Raw genomic sequence first — 22926 nt, 5'->3', positions numbered from 1 at the left:
AAACCGGTCAAAGAGCAGACTGACAGAATCTGCACGCAAAATATGAACATCAAGGCGGCCCTTAGGCAGACAGGCGAACCACAGGCACGGGAAAAGCCTCCGAACTTCCCTAGAAGACCAATTCAAACTGGTACCTTCCCAAACTTTGAGTTGAGAAAAAAAATTAAGGCAAGCAAGTAAAGTGATCACAGCGATCTCTAACTGGCCCAAACAGATCTGAAAACTGGTGTTCCGAGTGCGCCACCGTTTGTTTCGGGGGCTTTATCTCAGGGCGTCATTCTAACGGAGGAGGAGGGTGTTGGGGGGAACAACAGCGTAACACGGAAGTAAACGAAATGGGCGTTTGGGTTTCATTGCGCAGGGGGCTAAAGATCAGTTCTGATCCTCGTCATAAAATAGGGCGAGAAAACGAAGCTTTCACCCCTTCACCTGTAAGTTGAAAATAAAGCTTCTGATGTGGAGTGCTCACTGTTCCATTCCCTGACGTGGCCGATCCTGGAGGTCCGGTCTAACAGGAAAGCCATGAGCAGTAGGAAGAAAATCACAGAAATCAATGCATATCGGCAACACGGAGCATTAGGCAGAAGGTTAAAACATAATTAAGAAGAACCTTGATAATGAAATACGCTTAATATGTTCTCTTACAGGAAACCATCCATAGCGACAGCGATAGCCGCTGGGTAAAGCACATGTGCGTGCCAGCAAAGACCGCAGATGGCAGATGGTGAGGGAGTGGGAGCACACACGTTATCTCATAGCGACTCACCACGTTCTGTGGTTCTGCTTTGTTTTGAAACAGGGTCTCACTATGGAGATGGGGCTGGCCTTGAACTTGCAGTGATCCTCTTGCCTCTGCCTCCTGTGCTGGAATTGCTTAAAATGTTTTCTTTCCTGGGCAGGGGTGGTGCACACTTTTGATCTCAGCATTGGGGAGACAGAGGTAGGTGGATCACCGAGGTTTTGAGGCCAGTCTGGTCTGCATAGACAGATCCTATCTTTTTGTTGTTGTTGTTATGTTTTCTTTAGTGTTACACGGTTTTTCTAATAAATGACAACTATTAAAAACAATATCAAGGGGCTGGAGAGATGGTTCAGAGGTTAAGGGACTTGACTGCTCTTCCAGAGGTCCTGAGTTCAATTCGTTGTGAATACAATGATCTATAATGAGATCTGGTGCCTTTTTCTGGAATGCATGGAGGCATAGAGACATAATAAATAAGTAAATAAATAAATACATAGATAGCAGAGAGTTCAAGTTTCTGGTTTGGCCCACAGGAAGCATAGATACGGAGACTTTATCCTACTAACAAACTGAGGATCAGGGGCTCTCCCAGCTGTACATTAGCATACAGACAAACACAGAGAACCGCACTGGGAGGGCAGAGGCCTGGGAGCAAGCAGAAAGCTCCTTGGCCCCCAGAACCTGGCAGGAAGCCTAACTGGTAATTGAAAATTGCAAAAGGCTCAGATGGACAGGCCCAGGGACCAGTCTGAGCATGCCTCTAGGAAGGCTAGCGATTTTCGCAATGAAGATTAGAGAAAAGCCCTCGTCCCATTTCTGGGAGGGTCAGGGGAAGTCACAAACCGCTACCTCTAGCCCTCTCCAGCTGCCGCGTGGGGGAGGGAAATCTCCCCAATAGCTCCTTCTGGCCTTTCCACCTCACCTTGTGGGAGAGCCCTGAGTCCAAGGTCAAAAGTCCAAGAATACAGACAGTCCACGACGCCCCTGCGAACTCCAGGGCACCTCTCTTGGTACTGTGACAGCAAGACAGTGCAGCGGTTCCTCCATCTTATATTACTGCTGCAGCCATTTTAGATGGAGCTGGAATTTGATCTTTTGTTGGTAAGCTCTGTGGAAAATTACCCAACTCTGTTCTAGGAACCCAAGGTCAAGGTGCCCCGCTAATTTAGGTAAGCTTCTGTTGAATGGCCTGCCTAGGGAAACCTCCAGCTGCAGCAGACCGCTTATCTTATCGTCAGTTACACTCCTCTCAGGCACAAAACCACCCACTGCAACGGCCAAGACAGAGTCACCAGGATATGGTTTTAGCCTTTAAAAACCCCTTACTCTAATCACGGGGCACTCACTTGGGTCCTGAATCCCTGAGTATAGGTCCAGCCAGCTGGAATGACTTTCAGCTGGTGAGTGGTCTTCTCTGGTGGGCTCTCCACCCCACCACCTCTTTACCAAAGGCCTGGTTCCTGAAGCTGCTCGCGTTACCAGAGCATGATGTCATTCTCTCAACAACAACAACTTTTTTTTTAAAGATTTATTTATTTATTTACTTATTTATTATGTGTACAGTGTTCTGCTGCCACAAGTCAGAAGAGGGCACCCGATCTCATTCTAGATGGTTGTGAGCCACCATATGGTTGCTGGGAATTGAACTCAGGACCTCTGGAAGAACAACCTGTGCTCTTAACCCCTGAATCATCTCTCCAACCTTCTCAACAAAAATTTACAAGGATACTAAAACGTCAAAACCAAAGTTTGAAAAGGCAGTACACATATCAGAATAGCACTTATAATACTATGACAACTATGCTACGGGCTCAGCTGGGGGGAAAAAAGACATGGTGGAAGAACGGATGGGTTCTTCCAGGTACAACATACAAAAAACTAACAGAAATGAAGAATCCTTAGCTGCTCCTTAGTAGAATAGACGTGGCTGAGAAAATAATCTCTTTACCTTACTCTGCTAATAGAAACTTCAAATAAAAGGACTCAGGAAGCCAGGAAAGGGGGGCTGTCTGGGGCAAGCACCACAATACAGCAAAACTGTCTTTCAAATGGACGAACCAGCCGGGCGGTGGGGGCGCACGCCTTTAATCCCAGCACTCGGGAGGCAGAGGCAGGCGGATCTCTGTGAGTTCGAGACTAGCCTGGTCTACAGAGCTAGTTCCAGGACAGGCTCCAAAGCCACAGAGAAACCCTGTCTCGAAAAACAAAAAAACAAACAAACAAAAAAATTAAATGGACGAACGACAGCCACAAAAAACTCCAGAAAGAAAGCAGGGACACACACTATGGGACGATTACAAGGTTGTGAACACGCGAGTGGAGAACCTGCACAAGGAGAAGGAGGAGGAGTGCAGGATTCAGGGCGATGGCTGGAAATTCCTAGATGACTACCAGACACTGAAGCCACAGGTCAATGAAGCTTAGGGCACACAGCAGGTGCTTCCAGGCGAAGCCGGAGGTTAGCGTTTCCTCTGCATGTCAGAAGGGCCAGGGTAAGTAGGGCAGAACTACATGCCAAGGGGGTAAGGAGAACACTGGCAATCAAGAAGGAACAGAGGGAATCTCGCAAGGATGGAGAAACACAAAGCTGCTGCCGCGAAAAAACAGCGCGCCTCAGCTCCAGCCCTGGCACCCTAGGGAGGAAGGCGCACAAGGCAAGCCTGACAGCCCCGGTGTCCCAGATGGCAATTCTAGCCACAGAATTCCTCTCTTCCCCAGCCTTAAATCTAGGGCAAGCATTTGCCTGGTACAACAGGCCAGCATTGGAGAAGTCCCTGGCAGTGTTTCTCAGAGACTCACAACACTGGAGCCAGGTACCAGGTTGAGGGCTCCAGTGCTGGGAACAGCCACAGTAGGGGCCTGGCGACGTCCACTGCAGAGTCTGCGTGGGAAATGGCAATGGGGGCCAGTCAGGGTGCAATGGTCTGAAGGAGAAATACACTCCCTTGGTTCAAGTAAACTTGGTTCCCTGCTGGTGTTGCTGTTTGGAGGTGGTGCGGCCTTGAAGGAACTGTCAGTGAGGGATGAAGCTTTGAGAACTCATGGTCTAGCACTGTTTGCTGTCTTGGCTTTGTCTTTGTGGTTGAAGACTGATTCGCTCAGCTTCCTGCTCCAGATGCCTGCTCCATGCTGTCTCCGCTAGTGTGCACTACAGCTCTTTAGAACTGCAGGCCCAAATCAACTCTTCTATATTTGTATCACAGCCACAGAAAAGTAACTACTGCGTAGCTGGAAAAGGAGGGTTGAATGTCTAACAGCCCATGCAGTGGTCGGTGGCTCTGCCTTCTGGTGACAAGTGAGCCCTGTCCTGTGCCAATCAGCAGAGACTGAAGGCCCGATCTGGGTCTCATGGCTGGGAAACTGCTCAGCGTAAGGAGCACCTCATTCACAGCCATGTGCCTGAAGCCGGTGAGCTCAGCTCTGAGTCCAGAGTGCAGGACTGCTGGACTTCGATAGCCTCCTCCTTCCTGTAGGGTGAAGGACTATCTATAACCACTGTGTCTGTGTCCAAAAGAGGGCTGCAAATACCATGGGCAGAGCAAATCCTAATGTAAACTACGAGCTTTGCTGGATGATGATGGGCCAAGGCACGTTTATAGCCTGTACCAAATGTACCACCCTCTGGTCCAGGATGTTGATAATGATGCAGGCTGTGTAAGAATCAGGGCGATGGGTACAGGCTAACTGTAATTTCTGTTCAATTTTACTATGAACCTAAAGATTTTCTTAAAAATAAAGTCTTTTAAATAAAAAATAAGTTAGAAGCCAGAATGGGAAGGTAGGATTGGAAGATTTCCCAAGCCTGGCATCTAAGATGTTTAGTTTTTAATTGTCAGAGACAGTCTAAGAAAAAAAAAAATCTTAGGGTTGTGGTGAGATCTGTGCATCTAGCTAAGAAGACGTGAGGAACTATTCCCTCACCGAAAAGACGGAGGGCTGGAGAGATGGCTCAGCAGTTAAGAGCACTGGCAGGTCTTCCACAGGTCCTAAATTCAATTCCCAGCACCCATGTGGTGGCTCACAGCCATACATAATGTCTCTTTCTGATGCCCTCTTCTGGTGTGCAGGTGTACATACAGATAAAACACCATGTACATAAAAGAAATAAATCTTAAAAAAAAGAAGACAGATGGAAAAAACCACACACACCTGCCTGCCTGCCTGGAAAAGAAACTGCTGGACCTGGAACCATATATCTCATCTTCTGCTTTGTTCTAAGTAGGAAAATAAAAAGCCATCAGCAATCCCCCCACTATCTCCAGAGAAGGGATGAGTATTCCCCAGTATGATCCCTGAGAACTAATCCATTTCTGACCCCAAGGATCCTTCAAGTAAAAAGAGACAATGAGGGAGGGGCAGAACCAGAATGCTCTGGTTATTGCTTTCCTGAAGAAGACAGAAAGGGACACTGGGAACCGACAGACCAGTGCTGTCACCTGTGAGAAGCAGAGAGAACTTGTTTGGCTATATGACCCTAAAGACAGCTTGACCCTGGGATGCTGAACACACAGAAACAAAGGCGGCAAATAAGAAAGACCAACACTTAGTCAGCTTGCCTATAACCCCTTTACCTGGAGTAAGCAGGGTGGCGAGGAGGTACCGTGGAGGGGTAAGTGCTCATGGTCTCCATTATCACTGGACTCTCCTATGTCTGGGTATTGTCTTCAGTCTCTTGGCAGCTTACCCATCTGCCATAGCAAAGTTAGGCTGTGGACACTACACTTCAGAGAAGTGATAACCAAAGCTTTTTGTTTACAGTGAGTGGGGAATTCAAATTCTGACAACACACACAACCCAGGCCACAAGATAAAGGTGCTGAAGCACAAAATTCCGAAGATGTTCACATTCCTGAGACGCCTGGAAATGTCAGTCCATGCCCCCTCTATAGAAACTCTTGATCCAGACCACACAGGACATTCCAATTAGAGTCATCAACAAAATGTTCAACATCACAAAACAAAGAAATTATTACTCAAGGGAATCCAAAGAACACAGCAAAATGAGACCCCCAGCAAATTCAGATGATTGTAACCCAAGTGAAAAATGGCAAAGGCACTGATGATGACTGACAGAGCCCAGTGGGCCCTAAAGTGGATCAAAGAGCGAGGGATTATTAAATAGAGTCAGATGGAGAGGTTTGTAAGAGATGAATGAGGATTAGAGCTGGCACACAGCATGAAGGGCTGGAGAGATGCTCAGTGGTTAAGAGCACTTGCTGCTTTTAAAAAGGACCTGGGTTTGGTACCCAGCACTCACATGGCTGCTAACAACCATCTGTAATTCCAGCTACAGAGGGTCTGATGCCCCCTTCTCAGCTCCTTGGGCACTGCACGCATGGGGGGCACTGCACGCATGGGGGGCACGGACAAATATTTAGGCAAACACCTAGATACATAAAATTCAAATTAAAAAAATCTTTAAATTAAAAAAACATACAGCACAGAAATGGCAAAAACAAAGAAAGTAGGGTAGAGACAGGGAAACCACATATGATGTCCCACAATATTCCTACGAAGTAATTACAGGAAAGCCTCATGTCCGATAACGAAACACAGAAATAATAAATTCAGGATAAAAAAGAACCCTACAGCCGGGCGATGGTGGCGCACGCCTTTAATCCCAGCACTCGGGAGGCAGAGGCAGGCGGATCTCTGTGAGTTCGAGACCAGCCTGGTCTACAGAGCTAGTTCCAGGACAGGCTCCAAAGCCACAGAGAAACCCTGTCTCGAAAAAGCAAAATAAAAAAGAACCCTACAGCAAGGCAATCTTATGCAATCGTGAGTCTTGGAAGCAAACGTGGGAAAGCATGACCTTTAAAGATACAGGTCTTTGGGATCATCCTGATGTCTCAGTGGAGAAAGCTGTGGCGGCCTGAGTTCACGCCACAGCTCCCAGATAAAGGTGGAAGAGAACCAACCTTAGGGAGACCTCCACACACCCACCTGGCATGCGCTCCCCCGCCCACACCCTAATTTTAATTTGAAAAAGCTGGTACAGTGATTTTTTTTATGGTGAGCTGAACAATAGTAGACTTTTCAATATCAGAGAAAGAAATAAGATATCTTCAAAGTGCAGAGAGAAGGTAATTATCACACAGCCTTGTTTACCTCCCACATAAACTCCTACAAATAAACCCAAACTGTGCTGGAGGATTCACTCGTTCTGAACTGAGTAAACAAAAAGCCAAAGATATTTTGAAAACTACTATAAGAAAAGAAATTGAAGATTACTCACCAGAAAATTACCACACGTAGTAAAAATTGTTACTAAACACTCTGTTATGAATGAAAACAAAGCAATAATTGCTTATTATATATTTAAAAACCAGCACAAAATAGACAAGAGAAGGAAGCATTTAAAAGAGGAGGAAGAAGGAGGGAAGGAAGACAGAGAGGAAGAGGACAAAATGAAATGAAAAAGAAGTAGGGAAGAAAATAAGGCTAGAGAAACCGACCTGTGGATAAAGTGGCTGTGTGCAAGCATGAGAGCTTGAGTTCGGATCCCAGCGCCATGTAAGAGGCAAGGATGTCCATGTCCATCATCTGTAAGGCCGGGTCCAAGGCCTTCCTGTCCAGCCAGTCCAGCTGCAGCTGCAAGTTCCAGGTTCAGCAAGAGATTCTAGACAGCAATTGAGGAAGACACCTTATACTCCTAACGTCTACCTCTGGCCTCCACTTGTGCCCTCAACAGCCTGTGCTCCAACCCCCTACCCTCCCCCCAACACACACACAGTTATGGCAAACAAAGGAACCTGACGATGGTGTAAATGAAGTAAACAATAGAAATCTTCAAGAATTAGAAAAGCAAGCGACGTGAACGGGAATAAAGACCTAAAAGGGAGTCTAGAGAAAATGAACAGTAAGGATGACAGCTGGATGAGATCTAAAGACAGGGTAATAGGAGGAAACAAAATAACTTGTGTGGTGGGCACAACCACAGGGACTTCACTGTATAATCAAGTCATTCCTTCTGTGTTGGCAGCTCCGGAATCAATGAACCACAAATGCTAGGCTAAAGGACAGCCTCTAGGGCAAGAAGACAATAGCAGGCAGTGAAGTAGCGTGTCGTAATCCAAGTGGTGGAAAGGCCAATACAGTACACATACAGTTTTGTTATTTCGCACTGAAAAAAAACCAAAGGGCAAAGGGCAAGACACAGAATCAGTCCCAGTCCTGGCACCCGAAACTGTGTTTATACCGTTATGGAAGAGGCAAGCCGAGTTCCCACTTGGCACATAGAGATATAAACCTGGGAGGTCTTCACTAGCCACTGAGTCTTCATCTCCAAAATACTATCTGGAAGTAGCTGTGAGGTTCTGTTACCTTCACCACCTCCCAAAGTCTCTTCAAAACAAAATGGCAATTTAGCATTGTGCAGTTCCTGGGTGTCCTTTCTATTTCAGTTTACTAGGCGTGGGACTATGCTTCAACGCATACTCCACCCGCCTATGGAAGTGTGTGACTCTCCCACCACCTATGGAAGTGTGTGACTCTCCCACCCACCTATGGAAGTGTGTGACTCTCCCACCCGCCTATGGAAGTGTGTGACTCTCCCACCTGCCTATGGAAGTGTGTGACTCTCCCACCCGCCTATGGAAGTGTGTGACTCTCCCACCTGCCTATGGAAGTGTGTGACTCTCCCACCCGCCTATGGAAGTGTGTGACTCTCCCACCCGCCTATGGAAGTGTGTGACTCTCCCACCTGCCTATGGAAGTGTGTGACTCTCCCACCCGCCTATGGAAGTGTGTGACTCTCCCACCTGCCTATGGAAGTGTGTGACTCTCCCACCACCTATGGAAGTGTGTGACTCTCCCACCCGTGTATGGAAGTGTGTGACTCTCCCACCTGCCTATGGAAGTGTGTGACTCTCCCACCTGCCTATGGAAGTGTGTGACTCTCCCACCCGCGTATGGAAGTGTGTGACTCTCCCACCTGCCTATGGAAGTGTGTGACTCTCCCACTGCCTATGGAAGTGTGTGACTCTCCCACCCGCCTATGGAAGTGTGTGACTCTCCCACCCGCCTGTGGAAGTGTGTGACTCTCCCACCTGCCTATGGAAGTGTGTAACTCTCAGCAGGACATTTGCATCACATTCCCCCTACGTGCTGAATCCTTAGGAGGAAACCACCACTCTACAGCAGCCTTTCACTGCTGCATCCCTCAATACCTTCATTAATAAAGCTGTTAGTTTACTCACCAAGATGTCGAGAATGGGCGTGCTTTTTTTTTTTTTTTTTTGATTTTCGAGACAGGGTTTCTCTAGGTTTTTTGGAGCCTGTCCTGGAACTAGCTCTTGTAGACCAGGCTGGCCTCGAACTCACAGATATCCGCCTGCCTCTGCCTCCGAGTGCTGGGATTAAAGGCGTGCGCCACCACCGCCTGGCTTGGGAGTGCTCTTCTTAATAATACTTTAGCTGCTAAGATTTCGTTAATTTCCCAAGAAATCAATTCAAGCTGCCTTCAAGAATTAACAAAACTCATGTTCCCTTTCTTTACATAATCTTCCTAAAATTCTGTTCACTACTTTCTAATTAATTATGTGATGGAATGTTAGTATCTCTCCAAATCTTGAAACTTGAATTTTGAGAATGCATTGAATTTCTGTGTTAGTAGAAAAGGTCTCAACTATGTTTCTAGTGAGTCTTCTGTAGAATACCATTTCTCACAGAACTGTGACTACTTGCACAACTTTGCACAGAACTACAGTTTTTTTCTTAATTTTAACTGTTTGGATAAGAATGGACTATATATTTTTCTCCAGTCCCCTTCCACCCTCCTCCCTTGATGTGGGATTCCCCTCTGTATAGTGTGAATATGTTTTATTGCTATTGGTTAATAAAGAAGCTGCTTTTAGCCAATAGCTTAACAGAGTAAAGCCAGATGGAAAATTCAAACAGATGTAGAGAGAGGGTAGGTGGAGTAGAAGAGACACCATGTAGTTGCCAAAGGAGACAGATGCCGCAGAACCTTACTGGCAAACCATGAGTCTCGTGGCAATACATAGATTAATAGAAATAGGTTAATTTAAGATGTAAGGGTTAGTTAATAAGAAGCCTAAGCTATTGGCCAAGAAATGTAGTAATTAATATAGTTTCTGTGTGATTATTTCAGGTCTGGGTGGCCTTGAAATGAACAAGCAATCTCTATCTACAAAATGGTGTCCACCAAATGGGACATGGATCTACATAAGACCTAAAAGAAGCTTTGAGAGAGAGAGAGAGAGAGAGAGAGAGAGAGAGAGAGAGAGAGAGAGAGAGAGAGAGCGCTTCTAGACCCACAAAAATGGGAGTCAAGCACAGATTCTTGGTAACCACTTTTTTTTTCCAGATAGGCTCTGTTTGTTGGTAGCAAGCAAAGAGGTGTAGCGCCTCTAAGAGAAGGCTTCCTGATTCAGCACTAGCAGTAAAAACTTCACAGCCTCTTTTAAAAAGGGGGCAGCCCCCTCACTCTTGCTAGTAGGGGCTTGTGAGTAGTGTGCTACAATCTGCTAATGGCAACATAGACCTGCTGCTGGCAACATAGACCCGCTGTGTCCCTGGAGCTGGGACACTGAGCATGGCTCACAGAGGCAGTGAACATTACTTCCACCATGTTGACCTGGGCAGAGCAAACAGGCAGGGCCATAGAATTGGTCCTAGCCATGCCTGCTTAGCTTTTTTTTTTTAAAAAAGGTGATCCTATCAAAAAATAATTACAGATACGCAATAAAGACAGATTCAGACAAAAATAAACCTCTGAAAAGGTCACAGTGTTGGAGAAATGTATGTAGGCTTGGGATAGAGAAGAAAAAGAGTATAGACAATTATAAAAAGAAATAAGTTTAAAAAATAAAACAAAGTCTTTAAAGAGACAGTAAAAGTAATATAAATGAGTACAGTCATAGATTAAAGGAGTAAAGAGCCGGGCGGTGGTGGCGCACGCCTTTAATCCCAGCACTCGGGAGGCAGAGGCAGGCGGATCTCTGTGAGTTCGAGACCAGCCTGGTCTACAAGAGCTAGTTCCAGGACAGGCTCCAAAACCACAGAGAAACCCTGTCTCGAAAAAAAAAAAAAACCAAAAAAAAAAAAAAGGAGTAAAGAAAAATAAGCCACGTAATGATGGAAAATACATAGAGAGTCTGGATTATGCATATTATTGTGTTTTCTTTAAAATTTTTGACTGTGAATGAGCTAAGTACAGAGAGACATTTCATTGTACAGACTGCTAAGCTAAACCAAAATATATTTTAAAGGTATCTTGACTTCAAATTTGAGTTAGCTAGTAACAATCCTAAGCTACTGGCCAAATATTTATAATTAATATTAAGCCTCTGCATGATTACTTAGGAGTGGCTTGTAGGATAGAAACTTCTGCCTACATAGGATATAGAAGAATTTTTTTCTCCATGACGTCAGACTCAAGAGGTTTCACTAAGACTCGAATTCTTCTCTTTCCATCCGCCTTTGCATGTGTCTTCCATCTGCAGGATTACCCTGTGGTGGCAAGATGACAGCTCCAAGTCTAGGCACCACATGGTGGAGAAGCAGGATGTACTTGCCAGTTCCATTGACTTTCCCCAAAGGTTGCCTAGCAACCTCTTCTAGCTATGAGGAAGGCTTGGCTAATGGAAACTTCTTTACCACCTTAAATAAAAATTATGGCTTTTGTCAGACATGGAAAGCCAGTCATATCTGATTTTCACATAATTTCACATGTTAAAAGTATCTTTATACTAAAACTTTTTCCACTGAGAATCTAAAGCTAAAATTTAATTATGTGTCTAGATGTCTAGGTTTTGTTTTTGTTTTATTAAGTCAGACAACCTTATTTATAAATGTTCATGTAATTAAAACACTTTTAGAACCACCATGTCTCTTTCTTTCTCTCTTTTTTCTTTTTTAAAAAAACAGTTTTGTTGGAACTGGAGAGAGGGCTCAGTCGTTAAGAGCACTGACTGCTCTTCCAGAGGACCTGGGTTCAATTCCCAGCACCCACGTGGCAGCTCATGGCTGTCTGTAACCCCAGTGGCAAGAAATATGACACTCTCTCTCACACACATGCAGGCAAAATGCCAATACACATAAAATAAAAAGAAAAAATTATTAAAACAGCTTTGTCACCCACTAAACATTAATTTACTGTTGCCCATTTGAAAAAAAAAATAGACTTTTTAAGTGTCTTTTAGTCTGTAGGCGCTTCTTTCCTCTTTATTTCCTTAAAACTAATAGAGAAGATGTTGTCAGGAGGTGCCCTGGTCTGTAATCTGCCGGCCATGCATGTTACCTCATATCTTCAGCACTCACGTGAATGTGGGGAGCACTGGTGTATGCTGTAATCAGGGAGACCATGTCTTAAAATTAAGTTAAAGAGCAACTGAAAAAGACATCCGGCATCTGCCTCAACATGTACCTGCACATGCCACTCAAATATGTACATACAACACACACACACACACACACACACACACACACACACACACACACAGAATAAGGCAGAAGCCAGATGTGGTGGCTCAGATCTGTAATCCCAGCACCTGGGAGCCTGAAGAAGGAGGATTGTGAGTTCAAGGCCACACTGGGCTATATAACTAGTTCTAGGTCAACCTCAGTACATAGAGAAACCTTGTTTTAACAAAATGAGCCTGGTGGTGGTGGCTCACACCTTTGATCCCAGCACTTGGGAGGCTAAGGCAGGCAGATCTCAGTGAGTTCGAGGTCAGCCTGGTCTATAAAGTGAGTTCCAGGATAACCAGGACCGTCCCACAGAGAAACCCTGTCTCGAAAAACCAAACCAGACTTAAAACTCTGAAGACACTGTCAAAAGAAACAAAATAGTATCATATAGGTGTTAGAAGAGGAAGCAAATAGAAAGTTTTATTCAATATATATATGATGGAAATAGAGCAAATATATGTATATATGTGATATATGTGTGTATGTATGTATATGTGTGTGTGTATAAAATGACTTGAATTAAGAAATGTGCCACATGGGCTCATGTATTTGCCCACTTGAGCCTTGCTGTTTGGCACTGTTAGGAGAGGTTATGGTACCATTAGGAGGTGGAATCTTTCCAGATAAAGTATGTCACTGGGGGTCACTTTAAGGGTTTACAGCCTCATTTTTCTTCTTGCACATGGGAATCAATCTCTCTCTCTCACCTCACCCCCTTCCTATGTAAATGAAAATATGATCAGCCCGTTTCCTGTTCCTGCCACCCCGCCATGCCTTCCGTGTATTGATGAGCGCTATCCCTCTGGATCTGTAACCAAAATACACTCTTTCTTTCTGAAGTTGCTTTGCTCATGGTATTTTACCACAGCAAGAGGAAAGCGATGCATACATGAAGCTTGATATGTGTCTAAAGCGACAGAACATGATACTGGAATCAGAATGAACTGTTACAAATGGTGCTCAAACAACTGACTATTATGGCAACTTGACTATTACAAAACCCAATCAATTAGTTCCCTCTCTATTTCCTCATAGTGTAATTTAGCTCAGAGTCAAGTCTAAGTTTAGCCAAGTAACTTGGGTCAAATGGGACATTACCAAATGTGCAAAGGCTTACACAATGGGTCTTGTCCCATTCTACAGCTATGAAGAAAGCAGGTGTCTAGTGAGATGTGTTTCAGTGGCAGATATGCCAGGTGCCCAGACAGACAACCCTGTCTGTCAACTGCCAGTATAATCTAGTGATAGGCAAATGATCAGACTCATGAATGAGGCCAGCTGATCATGAGCCCAGCTGAACCTGGGTTCACAGATACGTAGGTTGTTTTTTTTTTTAAACCACCAAATTTTGGGTGGATAGATTTCCAAGCAAACCTAATTCATAAAGGTGTTGTGTAGAAACAAGTGCAGGTTCCACACACCTCTGCCCCTTGTGTGTGTGCATTTCCTGGTTGTTGGGAGCCAGGCCAACCCAAGGCTTTCTCAGAGGCACTGATGGAATAACAAAGAGAACACTAGTTCTATGTATTTGCCCAGAGGCAGACTTGGCAAGATCTGGTTTGGGGCTGGGTTGAGGGCTTGGAAGGTGTTAAGGTTTTGGTTCCTGGGAACCTGGCTTTTCCCCTGAAGAGACTGGGGTTATCAGTCCCAAAGCTGCCATGTGCTCTGTCTACACACTTGAGATTCCCTGTGTTCCCTTTGTACATCATTGCTTGGTTAGCTTCCTGCCGACACCATCTCATTGTGTGATAGCTGTCTGTTGACTCTGCCCATTTTCCCCTGTAAAATGTATATAAGATGCTATACTTACTTGGCATAAACCATCAGCTTAATTGAGATCTCCTGGTCCCAGAGTTTCTGGGTGCTTTGTTGTTATTTTTTATTTTCTGTTCCCTCATCCCTGGGTCTCCCCCCTCAGGATCCTGCCACTGAAGAATGACTTGCTGGACCAGGTCACCTACACCAGGTACACTAGAGACTTAATGAGCTTGGCATAGTGGTATACATCGGTGATCCCAGCACTTGAGAAGCTGAGGCAGAAGAATACCAAATTCAAAGCTAGCTTAGACTACCTAGTGAGTCCAAACAAAGTCAGAAAATCAAATAAATACAAAAGATGAAACAAACTTTTTGACACAGAAAAAGGGTTAAAAGTTTCAAATTAGGGACCACTTATAAAATGAGATACAAGAAATAAAACATAAAGGAAAACAATTATCACAGATAATTAGAAAATTCAACATCTCAAAGGGAACTACAGGCAGATCTCTAGTTTAAGACTAGTGTGGCTCAAGTAGGGAAATTTTTTCTCAAAAAGAAAAAAAGCAACTATAAACAAAGAAAAGACAAATAATTTGCATTCAGGACATATAAAAGATATCTATGAACCAATAAGAAAAAGATAAATAATCTAGTAAAGAAAAGGGCAAAACTTTACTTCATTCATAATCATAGTATCTTTGGAAATGAGAAGTTATTTTATGTCAATCAAGTTGGCAAAAATTATAATTTTATTTTAATGTTTCACTAGCATATGTTAAATATGCATAATGACAGGTTTTCTTATGAGATTTCACCTATGTACGCGATGCATTTCTTTTTTTAAAGTATTAAATTTAACTGTAAATTTGAAATATTTTAAATTTATATTTTAAACTAAATATAAGAACATACTCATATTGATTTAAGCATAATTAATTTGCCACTGTCTTTCCCAAAAGTTTCACAGTGCTATTATAATCACTGACAGCAGCAGTACTTTTTGTTGTTGTTTTTGTTTTTTATTGTTTTGTTTTGAGAGAGGGTTTCTCTGTGTACCCTTGCCGTCCTTAAACTCACTCTGTAGACCAGGCTGGCCCTGAACCCACAGAGACTCACCCGTCTCTCTCTCCCAAATGCTGGGACCAAAGGCCTGAACCACCATAGCCCAGCTAGTTACTTGAATTGTGTGTGTGTGTGTGTGTGTGTGTGTGTGTGTGTGTGTGTGGTGTGTAACAAAAGAATGACATGAAGCCAGGCAGTTGTAACACACACCTTTAATCCCAGCACTTGGGAGGCAGAGGCAGGAGAATCCCCGAGCTCGAGGCCAGCCTGGTCCACAGAGTGAAATCCAGGACAGCCAGGCCTACATAGAGAAACCCTGTCTTGACAAAACAAAACAAAAATAATAAAATAAACATTTCTCAGTTCTGCAGTATTGATACTTTGGACTTAACCCACACTTGCCTAGAACTCACAAAAATCTAACCGTATCTGCCTTCCTAGTGCTGGAATTAAAGGCAAAGGCCACCAGGCCTATCTGGACCAGATAATTATATGCTGTCAGGGCTACTACAGGTTATTAAAATACCCAGATGCCGGCAGTGGTGGCGCACACCTTTAATCCCAGCACTCGGGAGGCAGAGGCAGATGTCTGTGAGTCCAGCGCCAGCTTGGTCTATAAGACCAAAGCTACAGAGAAACTCTTGTCTAGAAAAACAAAAACAAAAACAAAACACCCAGATCATAGACACTGTTGCAAATAGTGTCCCTTGATAGTGATAACCAAAAATGTCTTCAGAGATTTCTTATACTCCCTAAGATATAAAATCCCATGTGTTAAGAACTGGACTGTGGGGCTGGAGAGATGGCTCAGGAGCCAGAGAGACAGCTCAGAGGTTAAAAGCACTGACAGTCCAAAGGTCCTGAGTTCAATTCCCAGCAACCACAGGGTGGTTCACAATCAACATGATGCATTTCAATCATATTCTTCCTTGTTACCCTTCTTTGTTTCCTGCTATTAATCCTCTTCCTAATCAAGACTGGCCTTGAATTCACGATGTAGCTGAGGATGAACCTGCCTGCTGTCTCCCAAGTGTTAGAATTATAAGTGCGCACTACCATGCCAGACTAGATTGGCAAAAACAAAAACAGTAAGGTTTCAATTGATGGAGAAAAGGGCAGTTCTCACACAATGATGTTATGAAGGAAAGTTCTTAAAATGACCTTGGAGAACAATTTCTGATAAAACCGGCAATACCTCACACCAGTATTCTACACAGAGACTCACATAGGCGTTAAGACATACAAAATCTTCAGAGTGCGCTATCCATATCCTGAGAAACTAACCTAAAAGTCTGCTACTGTTTGACTGTGTTCCCCTAAATGGTATATTTCCCTCAACACAGCCATGCTGGAAGGTGGGGTCTAGTTGGAGGGAGTCTGACTCATTTATCCTCATGAATTGTTTAGGAATGAGTTCACCATCTCTAGTTTGGTCTTCTTTTTCTCTCCTCCTCACACATTTGCTTGCCTTCCTGCTCTGCAGTTCTCACCAAAACCCGATTCTAGTAACGGACTCTTCTGAGCTGCTAGAAAAGTGGGCAGAAATAGGAGTCCTTACACAGTACTTAGCAGTGACCAGGGTTGATAATGCAGACTCTATAATCCCCAGTTGCCTGGGAAGCTAAAGCTAAGGCTCACCAGTTCAAGGCCTTCCAGAGTGAGTTCAAGACCAGGCTAGGCAACTCACAGACCCTACCTCAACATAAAAAGCAGGGGAAGGGTCAGGGATGGAGGTGGAACAATCGCCTCCCCTGCACCACAGAACAATAGGTAATGCCTAGTGTCATGTACTCTTTTACAACAACAGAAATGGATTAAGACACCCTAAAAATGGATCATGAAGGTATTATAAACATTAAGTTCAAAGTAATGGCTCCCTCTATGGGATGGGAAAGGAGATGCGGTCAGGGCGGGACACAGGAGGCCCGCCCACTGTGTGGCTTTCCTGAGCTAGAAGCTGGCTTGTAGCTTTGTAGTAACTTCTGATCCTTTCATGGGTCTGAAAGATGCCATAAATATTAACTATAAGAAAACAATGAGTTGTTGATAAGCCCCAAGAAAGGGCTCAAAGGTTATGATGAAGAAACCAGTTTATGATATTAAGTCTTCCCTTATGAAAATGTCCTTAGTTCAACCCTGGGGACTTTGCAGTTCTGTTCCAAGGAGAAACACTACATGCTGAGCTATTATGCCTTCATAGCACACATATCATTGCGGTGGTTATTGCTAATGTGAAACTCTTTCAAATTTACTTTAAAAAGAAAAGAAGAACAAAACAAACCCAGAATGGACAAAGCACGAGAACCACATTCTTTCTGTTTTCTTTCCATAGTGCTCCCGGCTTCAGTGCTAGGTCATGGCTGCATTAAACTACTAGGCAAAGTTCAGGCCAGAGGCAGGAATCCAGCTTTCTCTAGGTCAGAGGATACCAGGGGAAAGTGCTTAGTGCCTTTCAACAAAACGGGGACCAGGAGCTTTTATTATTGAGTTATTACTAAGCTGTCCCTGACGGCTCCAGCGTCTAAAGTTGTCTCCCATGGGCAGTTTTGCTTCAAGCTTGTCTCTAAGCTTTGCTACTATAAAGGTGATAAATTTAATGAGAAGCAAACAGAATCAACTTAGCCTGTTACACTCGAGCAACCATTTTACCCCTTATTTGATGCCTGTTCTGTCTCTGTTGATGTTTTCTACAGCGCATTTCCTGCAGTGTAGTTTAAGGGTTGTTTGTAAAAATAGTGCTCTATATAGATTTCCTTTTCGTTTTTGTTCCTGGCTTTTTACTTGCAGGTGGCATAGCTGTGTGCTCTTAGCTACTCAGAAGACTGAGCCAAGAAGACCCAAAGTTCAAGGCCTACCTGGACACTTAGTGAAACCCTGTATTAACGTAAAAAAGCGAAAACAGGCCAGGCGGTGGTGGTGCAAGCCTTTAATCCCAAAGGCAGAAGCAGGTGGATCTCTGTGAGTTCAAGACCAGCCTGGTCTACAAGAGCTAGTTCCAGGACAGACACCAAAGCTACAGAGAAACCTTGTCTTAAAAAAACCAAAAAAAAAAAAAAAAAAAAAAAGAGTAAAAACAGGGCTTAGTGGTACGAAGACCTCAGAGTAAGTCTGAACATTATTAACCCACCTACCCAGCTTCTTCTATTGCTTGACCGCTGTCCTATATTCTCAGTCATGGGGGAACAGTTGGTTAAAAATTAAGCTCTCCATCGTGTTAAGATAGCCACAGACTTGTGTAAGCAAGTGTCCACAAACCCCGTTAAGTTTGTACAAATACCTTGTTATCACAAATTGTACTACTAATTATAAAACGTTATCACATGTAAATTCCCAGAATGTACCCAAATTGTCACCCAGAGCTTAACCTCAAATTGTAAAGATTCTTTTTCTTATATCACCCCAACCCTGCCCCCAACTTGCAGCTTTTGCTTCAAAAAGGACCAACTCCCCCTGCTCAGGGTCACAACGCGGATCCCCCTGCTTGTGGCCCTAACTAGTTAGAAGTTCCGGTACCCGCGGGGGGGGGGGGGGTGGAGTAAAGCTGCTTCTGCTCTTTAACATATGCTCTATTCCCAGGCCCAGCAGGTGTAGGAGCTGCCTAGCAAGCCCAAGGCCCTGGGTTCAATCCCCATACCAGAAAAGCAGAAGATATGGACTCAGTTTCCATTTTGATTGTTAGCCACTTTGATTTTTTAGCCCTTCTATAATATGTCACAAATTTCCTAGTTATCATCGATCGTCAACCTGAAACAGCCTGGAGTCAACTGAGCAATGTGTCTGCATAAAGTAGCTGCCAGTCTGCGGGCACATCTGTGAGGGACGAATCAAGATGGACATCAAGGCAGGAGGGCCCAGCTCATAGGGCAGGGGGTCCAGGGCTATCTGAAAAAGCTCAGTAAGCACCAGGCAGGGAGTAAGCCACAGAATGAACCAGCGAGTAGGTTCCTCCATGGTCCCTGCCTTCAGTTCTGACCTGACAACCTTCTCTGAAAGATGGACTATGACTCCTTCTCCTCCCTGAATGTGCTTTTGGTCAGGTGTTTGTCACGACAACAAAATGAAGGTGGACTAACAAATAATCCTAATTCCTTCTTTGTTTGGTAACCAAGCACCACTTTTTGGTAAGGCATGACCTATTTATCACAGGTTCAGCTAGGGTTGTAAGGAGTCCTAGTGTTCGTATGAACCGACAGAGATAACATCACAATCTGGGGCCGTGGAATTACTGCCTATAGAAGTTGCCTTCTTCTGAAAGTTAATCTTCCTGGGCATAATATTGCGACTTTCTTTTTAATCACTTATTTTTGGGTCAGGGACACTCTAGCCCAGGCTGGCCTTCACCTTGGGATCTTCCTGCCTTAGCCTCCTGAGTACAGGTATTGGAGGCATGCCTCACCACACCCTACCTACAGCTCTCCCTGCTTCTCCCAGGTACCTAGATATTATCTTCACCCACTTGGAGGAAAGTTGCCAAGTCACTCCTCATAATCTCAAATCTAGATCATTAAAATAATCACTATTTAGATTCTGATGATTGGTTCTGCCCTTTGGAAAGTTTTGTTACCAACACTGCCTTTTCTTTTGCTTTTTATTATTATTGTTATTTTATTTCATGTGTACGAGTGTTTTGCCTGCATGCGTGTCGTGTTCTATGTGTGTGCTTGGTGCCCTCATAGGCCAGAAGAGGCCATCTGTTTCCTTGGAACTGGAGTTATAGAGGGTTGTGAGATACCATGTGGGTGCTGAAAATCAAACTCAGGCCATGTGGAGTGTCGCCGCTGCTCTCAACCACTGAGCAATCTCTCCAACCCCCTAGCCTTCTGTTTTAAGAAAGTTAAAATTTAGAGCTGGTGATACAGCTCAGTGGTAGAATGCTTGCCTGATACGCACAAGGTCCTAAGTTCAATCCCTAGCACATTTTTTAAAGATTTATTCTTCCAGCGGGGCAGTGGTGCCTTCAATCCCAGCACTTGGGAGGCAGAGACAGGCAGATCTGAGTTCAAGGCCAGCCTGGTCTACAAAGCAAGTTCTAGGAGAATCAAAGCTATGGAGAAAACCTGTCTCGAAAAAACAAAAACAAAACAAAAAGCTTATTCTTCCTTTGAGCAACAAGTAAACTTAAAAACAATGCCAAGGAGCTGAAGAGATGGCTCAGTGATTAAGATCACTGGCTGCTCTTTCACAGGACCTGGGTTCAATTCCCAGCACTCACATGGCAGCTCACAACTGTCTGTGATTCCAGTTTTAGGGGATCTGACACCTTCACACCAATGCACATAAAATAAAGTTAAATAAATTATTTTTAAAATGCCAGATTTTTTTTCTTCCTTCCTCTTTATTTTTGTTTTGTCATTTCAGACAGGGATCTCTCTACATAGCTCTGATGTCCTGGAACACACTAGGTAGAGTAGCTAGGCTCTCATTCACAGAAATCCACCTGCCTCTGCTTCCCAAGTGCTGGGCTTTAAAGGCACACACCACCACGTCTGCCTCAACCAGGGCAAAATTCAACAAATAAAATCTCAAGCACACTGCCAGCATGATTAATGTGTGCAATGATTAACGTGTGCAATGCCTGCACAGAGTGCTTTGTGTAAATTACAGATCCTGGGGTTACTATGGTGCAGTGGGATGCAACCGGAGTGACTCTTGGCCTTCCAGTCAGTGTTCACATCGCTTCTGCTCAATCACTACAGGCAACGAGGGAAGCGTGAAATGCTGTACCATGCACTGCAGGTGAAGACAAGAACCAGCTCAATGGTTTTTCACTTGGCTAAATGGCAAAATATGGTCAGTTGGAGGCTAATTCTTTTATATAAAAAACGCACTTAATCTGAATTACAGTGATTTGTTCTAATCAGAGTTAAGTGTGCACTTCATACAGAGTTCTGGTTGTGATTGTTTTGAGAAAGGAATCCATTGGCTGTATAGACAGCAGGCTTCGCCTTGAACCCGTAAGTCGAGAGCAACCAACATTATTAACTTAGTGACACTCCACAGGAACAAAAATAAATAAAAACCAGGCAGAGGGCAGGGGCAGCTGCGGTGTGAAGGATGTTCTGGACAAGTTTATCTTTCGACAAACAACCTGGGTGTCATCTATGATTAAAAAAAAAAGAGTACACCTTTGAGCACAGACCTAAGTAACGTGCACATTCTGTGGCGTGCAAAAACCACAGTTATGAAATCAGAGGGTGCCGAAGCATGACAGCACGACCCATGGGTCATTTTCCTCAACTTTCCACTAGCTCCAAGCTAGCCGCGTCCCAGCAGCCTCCACGCGGCTTGCTCCGGTCAGCAAGAAGCCCCGGCGGGGGCGGGGCCGGGGATGCGCGCCGGAGCCACGCCCCTCCCCACGTGGTCGGCTTCAGCCTTCACCCTCGAGGTGCACGTGTGTTACCCGCCTGCGCGGGACTGAGCCCCGCCGCTGCCCCGGTGGAGACGGAAACCACGGCGGGCCAACTCGGAGGTTGGGTTTCTTACCTGCTCGGCATAGGCCGCGGTCTCCGGTTCATCCCGCCTCCGCTGACGGCAGAGCCGGGCAAAGGCTGAATGGAGAATGGGCGTGCTCATGTTATCGCCTCACGGAGGGCTGACTCCTAGTCCCGCCCCTTCTCTTGGCTAAAAGCGGTTGGCTGTCCTCCTGTCGGTCAGAAGCGGGTGTCACCAATAGCGTGCGGCCAACTCTGAAGCTTGTCTGGATAGTGAGGCTGTGGGCCGCCAGAGTGCCGTGAAGTAACTTTAGGTGGAAGATGCCGGGAAGTAACTCGGGAGAGGGTAGCGATAGAAGCGAGGAGCAGGTGTCTGGTGCTAAAGTCATCGCCCAGGCCCTGAAAACGCAAGTATGGTGGATCGTCAGGGAGAGGAGAGAGGGAGGGAGGGAGGGAGAGAGGGAGGGAGGGAGGGAGAGAGAGAGAGAGAGAGAGAGAGAGAGAGAGAGAGAGAGAGAGAGAGAGAGAGAGAGGAGAACGCGTTGTCATAGAGACGGAGGGCGGCGGGGCGGGGGGGGGGGTCCTGTTGGCCTTTCTGGTGATCTGCGTTTATTCCTCTGTACCCCCTCCCCCCCAGAATGTGGAATACATGTTCGGAGTCGTAGGCATCCCCGTGACCGAAATCGCCCTTGCTGCACAGGAATTGGGCATCAGGTACATCGGGATGAGGAATGAGCAAGCGGTGAGTGTGGACATGGCCGAATGACAATTATTCGCTGCACACGGCGTCCCATCACCTCTAAAGCATTGCATATATCACACTGTTCCTACTTGACAGGAAAGTGCGATGCAGAGAGATTAAGTCAAATTTGCCCAATATGAGTCATTTGGTAGTGGCATTGGAACTCAGATATTCTGAGTTTGGGTCTGTGCTCAGACGTCAGAACTGAAAGGGATGGTCCGTGGCCACTATCAGGCTGTAAGTTCTAGCTATGTTGCTTCATCGCTGCATATGTGATTTCTATACATGACAAGGGCTCAGAGAGCATCTCCAGGATGGATGATTGAAGGCTAGGACTCATGCTGCATAACAGGCGTGGGGTAAGCTGAAAGACCTTAACGACAGTAAAGCTCTTACTGGAACCCGGGTTTAATCTGGAAGCGGGAAAAGCAAAGTAGACATTTTGTGATCCCACTTACATTGTTTCCTCTGGCTGCCCAGTCTTACCCTCTCTCAGCAACACTGGCAAGAATCTGCTGTGGATGGAGGGGTTGAATGGTGCTTGCTACCAAGACTGATGATCTGAGTTCAGTGGCCAGGACCTACTTGGAAGAAGGAAGGAGATAATTCATTCACATTGTCGTCTGACCACACACACACACACACACACACACACACACACACACACACACACACAAATAATTTAAAGGATCTAGAATTGGGGCTAGAGAGATAGCTCAAGTTAACAGCACTTGTTGCTTCTTTAGAGACCAGGGT

The 22926-nt window shown here is 45.0% G+C and overlaps 2 protein-coding genes across 7 annotated transcripts in view; one reads left to right on the top strand and one right to left on the bottom strand.

Annotated features, from left to right (window-relative positions):
- Btd (biotinidase) overlaps positions 1–21565 on the bottom strand; it is a 36272-nt gene extending 14707 nt beyond the window's left edge. For 2 of the 4 annotated variants that reach the window (XM_075988788.1, XM_075988792.1), the window contains exon 1: positions 21481–21565. In XM_075988788.1, coding sequence (XP_075844903.1) covers positions 21481–21512 — 32 coding nt within the window. In that variant the 5' untranslated portion in view covers positions 21513–21565. Of the gene's footprint in view, positions 1–1664; positions 1755–21480 lie in introns of those variants that run through there. The other 2 variants (XM_075988791.1, XM_075988789.1) reach the window with 2 other exon arrangements.
- Positions 21533–22926, top strand: part of Hacl1 (2-hydroxyacyl-CoA lyase 1) — a 36224-nt gene continuing 34830 nt past the window's right edge. For 2 of the 3 annotated variants that reach the window (XM_075988786.1, XM_075988785.1), the window contains exons 1-2: positions 21533–21839; positions 22066–22170. In XM_075988786.1, the coding sequence (XP_075844901.1) occupies positions 21750–21839; positions 22066–22170 (195 nt within the window). In that variant the 5' untranslated portion in view covers positions 21533–21749. The remainder of the gene's footprint in view (positions 21840–22065; positions 22171–22926) is intronic. The other variant, XM_075988787.1, reaches the window with a different exon arrangement.

Source organism: Microtus pennsylvanicus, chromosome 10 (assembly GCF_037038515.1).
Source record: "Microtus pennsylvanicus isolate mMicPen1 chromosome 10, mMicPen1.hap1, whole genome shotgun sequence".
Lineage (NCBI taxonomy): Eukaryota > Metazoa > Chordata > Mammalia > Rodentia > Cricetidae > Microtus > Microtus pennsylvanicus.
This window is presented reverse-complemented; position numbering and strand designations above follow the sequence as displayed.